This window comes from Megalops cyprinoides, chromosome 6 (genome assembly GCF_013368585.1).
Source record: "Megalops cyprinoides isolate fMegCyp1 chromosome 6, fMegCyp1.pri, whole genome shotgun sequence".
Taxonomy (NCBI): domain Eukaryota; kingdom Metazoa; phylum Chordata; class Actinopteri; order Elopiformes; family Megalopidae; genus Megalops; species Megalops cyprinoides.
The window spans coordinates 36,804,511-36,818,721 of record NC_050588.1 but is presented as its reverse complement, the minus strand read 5'-3'; the positions used below and the strand labels follow the sequence as shown (position 1 = coordinate 36,818,721).

Here is a 14,211-nt window from a genome sequence, read left to right as displayed (position 1 = left end):
TATTTGTAGCATCTGTGAGATCCAATAGTTCTTAAGACTCGTGATCTCTGATAAATTTCCCCACACAGCCCACATATTTTCATTTTCTTTTTTCCCAACAGTATCTGGCAAATATCTTTCTTTCAGTTATCACTGTATTGAATCAAACACCATTCAGGAAATTTGCTGTGGCTCCGCTGGCTGTTCACTGTCACCCAATTCATAACATCTCAAATGTCATTGCTGGCTCCTGTGTTTCAGATCCCATCAATGGAAGCTGAGAGGGCTACGCAAGTGTTGTTGAATGTTTAATGCACTCCCAACCCACTGGGGCCTCTTATTAAATGACAGATGTATCTGAAAACTGCACTGTGAACAGTGGTAGCGCTTGTCGGAGGCCTGCCCACCTCACCTTCCCAGAACGGACCGAGCCGTGTTCTGCTGTTTCACGTGACTCCGCTACGTTCCCACACCGGCCTCTTTCTAAAAACCTGGGGGGGGGGGGCACTTCAGCCACCCCCACCCCCCGTCTTTCTGTCAACATTCGTCTCCTTTGACATGCTCTTGCTAGTTCTCTTGGAGTAAAATTAATTGAATTTGCCCCCGTTCTTCACAATGAATTCTACACAAGTTACCTTCCTTCTCGTCCTCTAACCCCTTGATCTTGCACATAATTCTGTTCCTTGGTCTGCCTTTACACTTTCTCACTTTTTTTAATGCTACCTTGTTGCTCATTTTCACGAGTCCCTTGACATGAACTGCTCACTGCCTTACTTGCACCCTCTAATTTGTCTTACTACGGATGTCAGTGCTCATCTTTCTGAAACATGTGAGTGTTTGGAAATTAGCTTCATATTATTCAAACATGCTGATATTCTTAATACAAGGCGTGTATTTCCATTCATAGTGATACTTGTCATGCAAGTTCCCTGACAGATGAGGTGTGATGTACAATACTGCTACCAATTTACCAAAGAGGGTCTCATATACACCTATATATTCATAATAATGACTAATATTAAAAAGACTGCCTAATGCCATTCATAATCATTAATAAATAGTCATAGACATTTATTCCCATTGATCTCAAAGGTCATAGAACATCAAATGGAAGATAACAACATATCATTCCATAACAGTGTGTCAATAAGTGGTTATGCATGCCACTATGGTCTTATGAAAGTTAATGAATGCTAATGAATTATCTTACATTCCGTGTAGTACTTATTAAGGGGGCATACTATTGTAGGATCTAAACAGTACTGGATTGTGACTGAATGCTGGGCTGTCTTACGTTAAGCACTTGCTATTGCTAAGTGACTACATTAATAGTTGCCCTTTTCCAATATTTGAGAGCTAAGGATAAGAACATCCTTGTCTCATCAATCAACAACAGGGAGTGGGCATAACTGATACAGTTTAGAAATGTCCATGATGACCAAAGCAAGAATACCATTACAAACGTCATTGTAATAGATTTAAAATACATTTTGATCAGTGAGCAAATGTTCCTACATAGGCCTCACATGGCACCACTTCCGCTAGACAGTCACTACAAACACTCAGAATGACAAAAATGATTCGATATAAATTTAGGAGGATACAGTTTTCCAAATAAACTAATTGCTTTTGAGGCAGTACAAGAAATATAACATCCATCCATGGCTATTTTCTACAATAGCACTGCACTGCATGTTACCACACAAAATATTTTGGCTATGCCAATTCTACACACACAATCACCGATGTCACACCGACAGCCAGCACATAAACACTTGACTGGCTGGAGCACACCTGACTATGATCTAACGGTGGCAACTGTATCCTATTTCTAAACCACAACAGTCAAAAATAACTCATTTACCATTTCACAATATCATGGATTGATCCATATCCCATACTTCACATTCAACATGAGCTCAAACAACAGAATGTACAATTTATGGAACTTGTAAGTATTGCTTCTTAACAACATATTTGATTTATGATTGATTATGTTTTGGTACAAGGTGATCATGTCAACCCATTATTTATTCGTAATATGTTATAAATCATGTCAGAGTGACAAAGTATGCCTTTATGGTAGCTATATGCTGTAGGTTTGTTTCTACGTTACATCGCGTAGATACCAACACCTTCACGAGACAAGTAACCGCACGCCAGTGCACCCTGCGCGTCTAAATTGTGTTTGTTGAAACATAGGCATGAATAAATTACTAGTTTCGTTCATATCAGAATTAAGCTTCCTGTTTTCATCTTCACGGCCACAATAAATCAGATCGACGGCGTCTCCCGCATGCATAACGTAGTCCCTGGTTTCTTTCTCACAGCTGAATATACAGGACATACTCCTAGGCTAATCTGAATCGCACAATAACTGGAGCGGTTGCCAATACGTCTTGATAGTTCCCCTCCCCCTTTTCGTCTCCCTGTTCCTTTTACTATCAGCAGAGGTCGCATGGCATTTAGCATGGAGAGGAACAGTCCAACTATAACTCCAACTGAACGCATGGATAAACACTCGTACATGACAACGCTGAGAGGGAGAGCGAACGCAGCGGGAAAATAGAAACAGAATCGTCGAGATATCCGAGAGGAAGACGCAGAGCGCAGGAAAATAAACAATATTTGTTAAGAAAAAGACAACAAAGTTAATGTCTGGCTGCATATAACTTACCAGTTGTAATCAAAATTACCGACTGAGAGATATAATTATATGAAGAATTTTGTTTTTCTTTTTTCCCTGTATTATATGATTTTATTCCTTTAGAAAACACAAAATACAAAAGAAAAAAAAACATTTATAAACCGATTGAGCATCACTCCTTGCAAGCCTGTTGGTGCTGAAGTTATACCACGAACGGATGTGAGGAAAGGGTGCATTGAAAGACTCAACCCCTTTTTCTTTCTATCCCTCTGTTTCTTTTCTGTTCGCTTAAACAATAGAGAGAGCGAGTCACAGACACTGAACCTGCTTTCATGCCGTCAGTCTCGCGGACTCTGAGATGGACGTGAGATTCTATCCGGCACCCCCTTCGAGCGTGGGTTCATGTTCATTACCGACCGATTCGAGTTGCCTGGGCTCTTTGGACTATTACCACTGCAACAAGGTAATTAGGAACTACTACGTTTGCTTTTAATGGTAGAGTACGTTTGATTTGATTACAGTGTGTAATTTCCCTATACCGAGAATCGTTCAGTTGCAAGGCACATTCTGCAGTTCGCATCTCTGCGATGTGCTGTACGAGCGACAACGTTAGTCTCACCGACAGTATTTCTTTTAGTATTTCGTGGGCAGTGGGTAGCTATCCCACTTTACATAGGGACCTTGTGAACTGTACGCGTGCTATAGATAGACGCCCCGAGCAGTTTATTTACACGCAGGTTGGATTCAGATCCCGAAACTTTTTTTTTGCATCCCGAAATGAAATGCTTACTCAGACCATGTCCAGTTACTTTTAACAACTTTTGTTAAGTTGTTACAACCTCCGAAAGGAAGGATTGGTCTGTAAGGTGCAACATCCCTCAAGAGAGGAAAAATATCGGAGGCGACAGCAGCGTTATGTGCATGTGGGCATTCTTGAAACATGGAGGTACATGGACTCCCAGCTCAATACGCCTTAAATGCGGGCGCTTTTGCGCGATGTCCGGCTAAATGGACGCAGTACTGTAGTTTTGATGATGTAGGCTGTTTTTTTTTCTGTGAATAGACTGATTTATTTAACACACTGTGTTTTAAATTAATGTCCATACATATAGTCTTGCCACCAATCCTGGATCTCAATTGCTGTTACACCATAAAAGGAAAGTTCCTTTAGTTATGCAACTGTTTATAGCAATTATTATTTAATTATCAGTCGTTACCTTTGAGATGTGCACGCAAACAGTAACTTAGTTTTACCTTAGCAAAGCGAAACTGCTCAAAACCTGAGTACAGCATAAACAGAGTGACTTTCCTCACAAACCATGTATATACATAGCATGTTGAAGCACGGATGTCCTCCTTTAGGAGACCATTGCCTTTTCTGTTTTATTCCCTGTAGCATGTTTATAATTAACGCTGTATCTCAGTTTTAGATGATACGAGATGCCAAGATGGATTACGCTATGGTGGGGCATATCGCGCCCGTGTTTTCCTTCCATGCAGTGTTGTTGATGGTGAATTTCGGCGTTTTTACTCCAGAGCTCGAAGTATAATGCGGTTTTTTTTTTTTTTTTTTAATCAAACTGTACCATACCTACACTACTGGGTCCACACACTTACTGCGATAAACTACAAACACACCATGAAGCAAAATAACTTATAGACGCTACCACTGGCCACATTTTCATGGCAACTGTAGGATAATGTAAGCTTGAAATGTAACACAACCTTAGAAAAATAAAACGCATCGCCCGAAATATTCAACATAAACTGAAACACAGTTGTGCACGTTATGCCCTGTGCCCGTCGCTGTAGCCTTAATGTGATTAGCACACACGTTTCAGAGAATAGTGCCAGACTATAGATGTTGCCGAACGTGAACTAAAGATGTGTCAAATGCTGGCACCGTGTACATCTGTGAGTTGTTTACTGCTTTAGTTATGCATGGAAACAATGCGCCTGAAGACTTTGAAGATGCCCCCGTTTTAGTAAGGCTACGGTTTAGTGACATTTAATCATTTTTTTCGCCATCGGAAAATACTTTTCGGCAAAATTCTGCAGAATTGTTAGTGCAGTGTAGACAGATGTCGTAATCCAGAGTGATTTAAAATGTTACCATTTGAGAACTATTAAGTATAGCTGAGTGTTTACGAAATCCCACAAGGCAAGTGAACGTACATCGAGTAGAAACACAGTACCCTACGACGATACACTCCCGCACCTGTCACTGATGATTATTTATTTATTTTGCTCCAATTATGGTCCGTATTCAATGACGAAACTGGAAGATCCAAAAAGATTGTGCTAACTTTTTCTTCTTTCTAAATTTTCCTCTTTTTTAAAAATCCTGCAAAAAAAGGACAAGGTGAACGCTAGCAAAATTTTGTTCTCCATGCCTCGTAACCTCAATTTAGATGGTATCTTTTGCTTGTTTAGTAGAGATTTTGCAAGTTGGACTTCTTTATTTCTTCATAACACGTCTGCATCACTCTGGATTAATGTACGGATAGACGTTTATGTGTGTTTTTCAGGCGAGATGAAAAGAGCGGTTCAGCTATCATTGAAAAATTGGATGAAAACCTGCAGGGAATACATTAATTTATTTCAGAATTAAATACATTTCTGCTTAGCGAATACTGCAGATAATGAGTGCATATATTCTGCATATGAATGCGTCTTTCTGTATAAAGAGCTGCATTACAGTTTAAAGATGCATTCGCCATTCACCATATTATTGCATCTCCATAATTCCGGGGTTCACTGCTGATGTAGAGTATCATGTTGGATATTTCAAGAGCCAGATACGTGCACGGTAATATTTTCAGCATATTGTACATGGTGTGGACTTGTGCATCCTTGAATTGTTGAAGAACACATGGTAGCAACATAGTATGTGCAGCTGCTTTTGGAACTGTATGAGCTGTACCATCTTGAATGTGTGCAGGGTATTTATGAAGCATTGATTGTATTGATACGTGTTTAAGTAAAGATTGTTGCCCGAACTCGGCAGAACCTGAAATGCAGTGTATTTTCAGGCTTATGTCTGGTGTGGCTCTTACAGCACGCAGAATACAGTTACACTCTCTGTTGTTGTCATTGGGAGTATATTCAAAGAATATCTGTCCATGCTAACATATACATACAGTTGTGTAAAAACAAGATGCCAATGTACGTGAATGCTAAAAATGTGAAACAAAATAAGCAAATTTTTAGGAATATTAGTGACATACAGATTTTGTGTTAACATAACAGGAGACGACAGTGCAAGCAGGAATTTGATTTGCTTTGATGAATAGTAATACAAGAAAATGCTGACTTGAGATTTTTAAGATCCTGTATCCTGGTACAACCAAATGTTGTATTTGTATGTTGAAGCTGGCTTAAATGTAATATGTTAAAATCTGCACTGTTCTATACTGTGCAGAGATGAGCTGAGCATTCAGAAGATATTGATGGTGGATATCGTTATCTGGGTAGTTGTGTTGCAGGCCGTAACGTGAGTTCCCTACACTGAACACACACAGAAAGGCCTCATGGCCATATGTCAGAAGTTAAAAGCAAAGCACTTACAGAAGAGCTCGGTGAGTCATAGACGTATTGCTAAAAGCCTTGCGGTTGGACTTTTTAAAGGCATTATTTACTGTCCTCGTGATGTAAAGTAATTAAACTTTCAGCTAAGCCCAGATTTGTACTCGTTAAACTGTCTGTGAATTATCAACAGGTATGAGCTGTCTAATTGTTGATCGAAGGAAGCTGTAAACTTTTTTTTTGGTGTTGGTGCACTATCTGTAGGAAGTTGAATGGAGGCTTGATTTACTTTATAAAAGTGAACATTTATGAATGTTTACCTCATACTACTCTTGGTGAAAGATGCTCATTCAAGCTCTGTAGCCCAACTGTACAGTTAAAGAAAAGTTGAATTTTAATGGTTTCTGCATAGTATTTTGAGTCTGGCTGAATATGATAGCTCTGTAAAGTAATCCGGCTGTTAAACTGTAAGCATTTTTTAATATCTTGAAAGGAATGGTAAGACTCTACTTCATGAATATTATAAATACCAATGTTTTTACTTTAGGTTGACACTATTGTGTGGTTGTAGCCAAATATTGCGAAGGGGATTGAAGTGCAACTAAAAGTGATAAATACTGGATTCATTGTAATTGTTATACTTTTTCATTGAGGCAGTACAATTGCCTCAGAATATCAACCATGTGCTTGAAGGAGATACTTTGGAGGACTGATCTGCATAATCTTTTGAGCACAGCACTGCGTTATAAAGCATCATTTCCTTCAAGATGTTCTTTCCTGAAACTAAACTTGAAGGTTAGGCTTCAGTCTGTGCTACAGTTACTAATGAATTTTCTATGCCTCTATTAAAATTCTAAATGATGTGCTGAAAAAGTATTTCTCTCCAGGAATAAAATAATAGAATGACTTATAACATTTTGAAATTGAAAGCCCCAAAGTTAAATGTGGTTCAGTGTGGATTTTTTTTTTTTTTGTACAGTCAGCGATCACTGCACTGTGTCAAATGGCATCTGATGAAGATTAGATCTTTTGGAAGCTTGCAGTACATTAACTAAGTTGATTTGTATTATTCAGGTTAGATCACTTGCAGATCACATCATATCCTTTTTAATTTTGGATCGAAATTACCATTATGGAAAGTAATGGAAACCATGCAGTGCATACATTTGAACCTACAGTGGAGAGGGAAACTGGGTCAAACTATATGTACAGCTTCAGTTTGAGTTTCCTGTGCTTTTTTTCTTTTTTAAATATTTCTACTTGCTCAAATAAGATCACAGGTAGAAAGTTGCAGCTGTCTGCAAGTATAGAAACATGTCGATTTAAAAATGTAGGAATCGCCAAATTCATTGGCTGTTAAGTTGTTGCTTTGCAGATCTGCCATGAAAGTTTGATGCTTATTTGGAATATGATATGTATGCTGTACATATGCCTCTTGTGTATTTTAAGTGTGGCTTGTCAGAAGGGTAGAAGCTGCTTTCTGTACAAAGCCGAGCTGACTAAAGGTTATATCAGGAACTACAATTCAGAATGGCACTTTCATGCAGTCAAGGTGGAGGCAAACCTATCATCATAGAAATCCACTAATTTACAAAAATACATCAATAAATATAAAAATGTGTAGCTGAAGTGTGAGCAGAAAATAAAGTAGAACACCGTTATTTAGAATAATCACGTCCCTCATGTACATTAAATAACATAATGTGAGCTTACCTGGTGCATGTCTTGCCATTTTTATGTATTTTATGACATCCTATCTCCATGAGGCACCTGCATCAGGATCATGTTATTTTTAAAACAGGGTTATATGAGGCACCTCTATTTCCTGTCTTTCACTCTCCACAAGCAACTTATTAAATGAAATAAAATAAGTACTACTCTGAATAAGTCAATAAAAAAGGTATCATACCAATCTTTATCATTCCTCATTATAGATTCATATATGTTATATTCTGCAAAAACCGTACCTCTTTTCAGGCGTGTCTTCTAGGAGAGGATGATTGCTGTTTTTCTGCTTTGCTTGAAAGATGATATGCCTTCATTTACTTGACTGTTTTACATCTATAATAAACCAAAGTAAACTCTATTATTATTTATTGTGAGCAACCCTGTTTAAGGGCCTCAGGACAGTGAAGTGAGCACATCTAGAGGGTTTGTTTATACACACAGTGCCTACTTCATGTTGAGCTTATTGTGTAAGGGGGTGGGGGAATTCTGGAAAAAATATGAGAAATTTTTTCCTAATTATTCCCCCGCACAGTGTTCTCATGTGTGAATGCTTTAATTGGTTTAACTGATACAGAATACAATGACAGGCAGAAATGATCAGTTGACTGAATTCTGCTCTGACATGGGACCAGCTTATACGGTTGTTTGAGTAAAGGCATTGTCATGTGTGCTAAAAACAAAGATGAAGAATAATTAGGTTTGCTGAGCCATTATGAACTGACAAAGTACCCCCTGGTTTACGCTTCTGTTAAATCCGTGTAATGTAAATTGAGGCATTTGTATGCAGTGCAAAAAATATTAAGAGGGGCCGGATGTGGTAAGCCATTGTTAGGAATATTGCTTGTACGTTCATTCCAACTCTTCTTCACAACACTTTTACACAGATGTATGCCTTTGGTATTAATGATAGTGAATGGCTTATAGTCAGTGTTTGGTGCAATAACAGTGATTAATGATTTTGGAATTCATGCTTGCTCTTCAGTGCATTTGGTGATGGGCTGAAATGGACTGCCATGGGACAGAATGCCTGTAATATGGCTTGATTGTATTCTGTTGAATAGAAAATGCCTGAAATGCGTTTTAAAATGCAGTTGCTGTGAGTGTCAGACTGTGCAATTATTCTTGCAATAGTAATAGAGTAATATTGATGGCACACAGAGCTGATGCTGTTATTGCTACTGCTAGATGTATGTAGAATTCTGACACAATCAGAGGATAGGATTTTGACCTGTGGTTTATTGGTTGATTGAGAACATCTGAAAAGCTCATTCAGTGTTCTTTGTATGCATGAAATGTGGTGTATTTAATGACTTCTATGTTAAAGGGCTTATAATGTCACAGCAAAGTCCCGGCCAGACATGGTCAGCCTTTAATTATAGTTCCTGAATTGTAGTGTGCCTTATACAGTTTTTGAATTCTGAAGTTTCTTTTGTAAAGGAACTGACAGGAGAGCTGTAAAATACTAAGTACCTGTGAAGCACGTGATGCGTAAACCAAAGAAACTGATGTTTAATGTCATTCCATAGCTTCCATTTTTGGCACAAAAATGTCTGTAAAATAGCTATTTAATGTCCTGTTTCCACCACCTCCTCTCCCTAGACATTTACGCAACGTAGCAATACCTACACAGGGATTTTAAGTGAGTAGGAGAAGTTTTCCGAGAATTAGCAGAAGTAATCACGCTAAACGTGCATGGTGGCAGTAAGTTAAAATGCCAGAAGATGTGGTTTATTTTTTGCACCTTTGCTTTTATTTTCCCACGAACACCTACCTACATGGGTGTGGCTACCCATCAGCCCTGGCTTCGGCCTAAACTCTTTGCAGCCTTGCAGTACCTTACAGTGTTGATGGGTGAAAGCATTGTTGGTTCAGTTTATGCTCCGTGCTCTTACACAAAGGCCAGCACTCTGTAAATGTGTGTTCCAGTGAAAGAGTATTTGCCGAATGCATTATGACTTGTGCATATCCTGAGGCTGACTCGCGTTGGTTTAATAAAGTAAGATGGATGAGCCGCTCCAATTTCCCATTTCCATACAAAAAAGTAATTTACAGCCCCAGAACATCTTTTTCCCCACTTTGATTTATGATACTGTAAGTGTCCCAAACCACTCACCTTGGTTTAATTGAAGAATTCAAGAAACATTTACTAGGACAATTTTAGGGCAATTCTGCATACTTTCAGAGCATCCTTCTAAATAAGTTACATATGTTTAAATATCCTTAAATATTAGCTTTGTAATTATATTTTGTATTCTCTTTTTTCCATTACTGATATGTAGCTCCTTTGTTAACATCTTGGCCACAAAAACAATTTTCTTTATTTCCATATTTTCCAATATGTCATACGTACTGAGGAAGCCAAAGCTTTAAGTGAATCGTGACCCTGTTATATCCCTTTTTTGACCAGTGGAACTGTGCTGAGCTATGCAGGAGCCAGGCTGGGCATAGACTAAAAAGCTGACTCAATTTTCTATTGCAGTACCTGGCCTTTAACAACTAACACAAATTTGAATGGATAGAGAGATACCATTGTAAATACGAAAGCACCAGAAAAATGTTTGTTTATAATGTTCTCAAGCTTTGAAATGTAGTAACTGCCTAACAAGCCAATATGCCACTCAATTGAGATCTTTCCCTGTGACAATTCATTTGTTTCTATTTCACATTTTGTTCTCTTTTTTGACATGGAAACAGGAAGTTGTTTTGCCATAAATAAATTCAGATAGCTGTGATTGTCACATTGTGCTTACACACTAGAATTGCCCATCTGAAGGATTTTAGAATGAGTCTGTGGGATTGTCACTGAGGGTAATGAACTGATCTCCAGCCAGGAAAGCTACAATCCCGCGAATGATAAGAGACCGACTAGGCAGTAATTTAGATGGGAAACATACAGACATCACCTGTTTGTGCAGAAAGGATGTAACATGAAAAAACTGAAAAAATAAAAATAAAAACAGCAACATTTAGCTTTATTTTGTATTGATACTCAGTAGTGAACTCTCTAAGCGTACAGCTACCCATTCTTTCTGCGACTAATGTGGAGTTAACGTAGCTATGGGTAACTATAACTGTCACACATTTACATTGCAGAAAAGCATATCTGTTGATTGTGATGTCACGAATAAGCTATGCAAAAGTGAATTTTTAATGAAAGCAACCAGCTTCCAAACTAGCCGTGTTTGACAGACTGTCAAGCAAATCCTATTCTCAGGCAGTCTGTGTATGAGTTTTGCTGCTGACTGATGCAACATCACAGCATAGGTTCCTAACCTGGCCCCTGGCCTGTGTATAATAAAGCTGGCATTGGAAAGGTGTGGGGTTAGGATTTCTTGGACTGATCTTGCTCGGCTTGCTAAAACAACAAACAGGAAAACAGTGAAGAACTGGGCCAGTAAGCCCGGGTCTAGCACAACAGTGCGAACAGAAAGCTGTCCCTCACTGACCCTGTCAGAGTGGGTGCTATCGTGTCAATATCTACTGCTAATGTATGTAGTGTTGCTGAGTCTAGTGACTTTTTGCTGACCTTGTCCTCGCCTTCTTTGCTGAAAACATTTTGTGACAAAGTCAAGTGCTTTTCGAGATCAGAGTTGGGAACTTTGCAAAGGGGGTGAATTAATATGCTTTTTAACCCCGCCTGCACTTGTACCTGCAGAAGCTAAGTGTCATTATAAGCTGTGCTCTTTTTCCCTGGGGCTGGGACCCGCCCTCACTGTACTGTGACTGCACTGGATAGAACTAGAATTCTAATGGGAAAGATTGACAGGTGCAAAGACCAATCATGGCTTTCGTGGAACAACATCAAAACATTTAAGAACACTATGTAGCCTCAAGATGTCATCGCATATGCATTGTGATGTAATCTGAGTCATTCTGGTGCTAAATCGAGCTCCCTCTGTCGAGATCTGGTGAGAAGGAATTAGCAACAGTGCCTGTGTACATACTCAGCAGTCTGTGGGGCATGACTGTCCACTTTGATACTGCTTGGTGCTCTGAGGAGAGATTCTGGACTTTTTCAGCTGTAGTTTGACAGGTGATTCTGTTTCTCATGTGATGGACATATCTTGGGCTGGCAGGATCTCTGAGTTCTGTTTCAGACTTATGTGTCCAGGGTGCCCCTGAGGGCTAGTGGGATTATATCAGATAAGGCAGTATGTAACATGCATTTCTGTCTTCACAGTGACAAAATAATAATGACACAACAAGACCTTCTTAAGGCTTCATTTATAATGGATTCACTCCCTGCATGTATTTGGTGTTGGATTTTGTTCTAATTTTAAAAGTAAACGAACCGGACCAAAAGCGCGCTTGGAGAAAAAGCTTTATTCGGCGATGGAATCCGGCAGCATCTCTGCCTGCGAAGCTTTAACTCAGGGAACTGTTACCGTGATCAGCCTTTTATACCATGAAACAAATGGCAACAAACAATAGGTTTTACACTGTTGCAGCATCAACCTATGTTCCCAATGCAAAGCGGGATCCTTTGATGCTGACCGCGTCTTTGTGTGGTGATGGTTGCCAATTGCCCACTCCCGGTTGTATGCTAGACTTGATGGCTGCTGCCTGCCTTAATCAATTGCTCTTGGCTCCAACTGTAGCGTGGCACCAAGGTGTGGAGCTTCCTTTGTAACTATGATAATAAGGCCATCAGGTTAACAGTTCTCTGATTCTGAACCATGTCTGGTCAGAAGTTAGAAACACTATAATCTTACATTGGTTACATTCATTTTTTTAAAACCCAAGATTTCCTTGAGTTTATCTTGCTGTAATTCTGTGAAGGTGTCAGAAAGTCAGTTGTCAGGTTATGAAATCACCCATGGTCCTTGAAATTTCCAAAAGGAGACTAAAGTTGTTTTTACAACTTTAGTCTGTAACATAGTATATACTACAGACTTGTTCATAAATGCCATATTGTCTCTGTAAAAATTTATTACATGTAATTGCATTTTGCATAGAAAAACCAAACATTGCTGATATGTTGAGTGAGGTGGACTGTCTCGTTTGTGAAGGCATGGGACATAACTTTTTGTTTTCTTCACCTCTATCAAGCGTATGGGGGTGGTCAGTTTCATGTCTTTTCTGACCTCTTATTTTTCATTGGTGAAAACAGGCAGAGCTGAGCAGGAGTCTGGGTAGGCCTGGGCTGAGAAGGCTCATTCGGTTTGCCATTGCATTACGTGGTCTGTCATATGCCACACAAATTCGAATGTAAAGACCGATGCACACCATTGCAGCTGACTGCATGGGAGGAAATGTTTGTCTGTAGAGTTATCCGGTTTTTCTTCGCAAAAGTATGAGGCAGCTAGCGTTAAAACGAGGAGCTCTGCTACACCTTTCTGTGTTGTGTATTAATATACTAGAGTGGTGCAGTTTATAAGCGTATGGGTGTTAGCGCTCTTCTGTAGGAACTGTAGAGGTAGCTCACAGCTATCAATAGCATGCATCAGAATGATTTTTTCTTTGTGGGTTCCCCGGCAAGAGAGTGAGTTTAAAATGATTCAGAAAGTGTGTGTGGAGGTGTGGGTTGGGGAGGGGGGGTGCTGAAGAGATAAGCTGGAGGCACCATTTCGAACAGTCCTGGGGTCCCCCTCACAAGCTGGTCACATCTTCATGTGATTGCCACGACACTTCATAAAGAAATCGACTATGTCCCTTCCGCTTCTGACTTACCAGTTAAAAATAATTCACTGCCTTGCGATTACAGTAAATGATGTTATGCTCAGAATATCACAGCACATTACTATGTGTTGATCTTTTTTTGTCACCTCAGTGACAGGTCTGCTCTGTTACAAGCCTATCAAAATGTATAAACTTTGCAAACCATATACTGCTGTTATGATTATGAATTACTCTGAAATGATTTTTTACTGAATATTCTTTCAGCTCTGACCAAAAACTCAGAGAAAAACTGGAAGTGAGGGCTTGAATTCAGCTCATCTATCAAAATAAAATTATGCCTTTTAGATTCTAGGTCTAGGCGCTTCTGACAAATCCTTACCACTTCACTGTGGAATGCGCGCGTCTGTGTGTGTGTGTGTGTGTGTGTGTGTCTTTTTACACTACCAAAAACAACGTTCTTGTTAGGAAACATGCTGCCAAATTCTTAGCTAAATACTTAGAAGACTAATGTGCAAACCCTGAATTCAATCAATATCTGGCCTTAACTGTGACTTACACATACACGTGCATTACAAGAGTTTTGTTTTCATTCATTTTGATGCTTTCTGAACTCACCAAACTGTTTGTGAAAAAGTAACACTTTCATGTAATTGTGAGTCAGAGTTGGGGGCCAGATGTTGATTAAATCCAGGATCAAGTGGGTAACCAGACAG

The 14,211-nt window shown here is 39.3% G+C and overlaps 1 protein-coding gene across 5 annotated transcripts in view; it reads left to right on the top strand.

The window, feature by feature from the left end:
* Window positions 1–2,672: 2,672 nt before the first annotated feature.
* tox2 (TOX high mobility group box family member 2) overlaps window positions 2,673–14,211 on the top strand; it is a 118,226-nt gene continuing 106,687 nt past the window's right edge. For all 5 annotated transcript variants that reach the window (XM_036531434.1, XM_036531436.1, XM_036531433.1 and 2 more), the window contains exon 1: window positions 2,673–3,089. In XM_036531434.1, coding sequence (XP_036387327.1) covers window positions 2,985–3,089 — 105 coding nt within the window. In that variant the 5' untranslated portion in view covers window positions 2,673–2,984. The remainder of the gene's footprint in view (window positions 3,090–14,211) is intronic.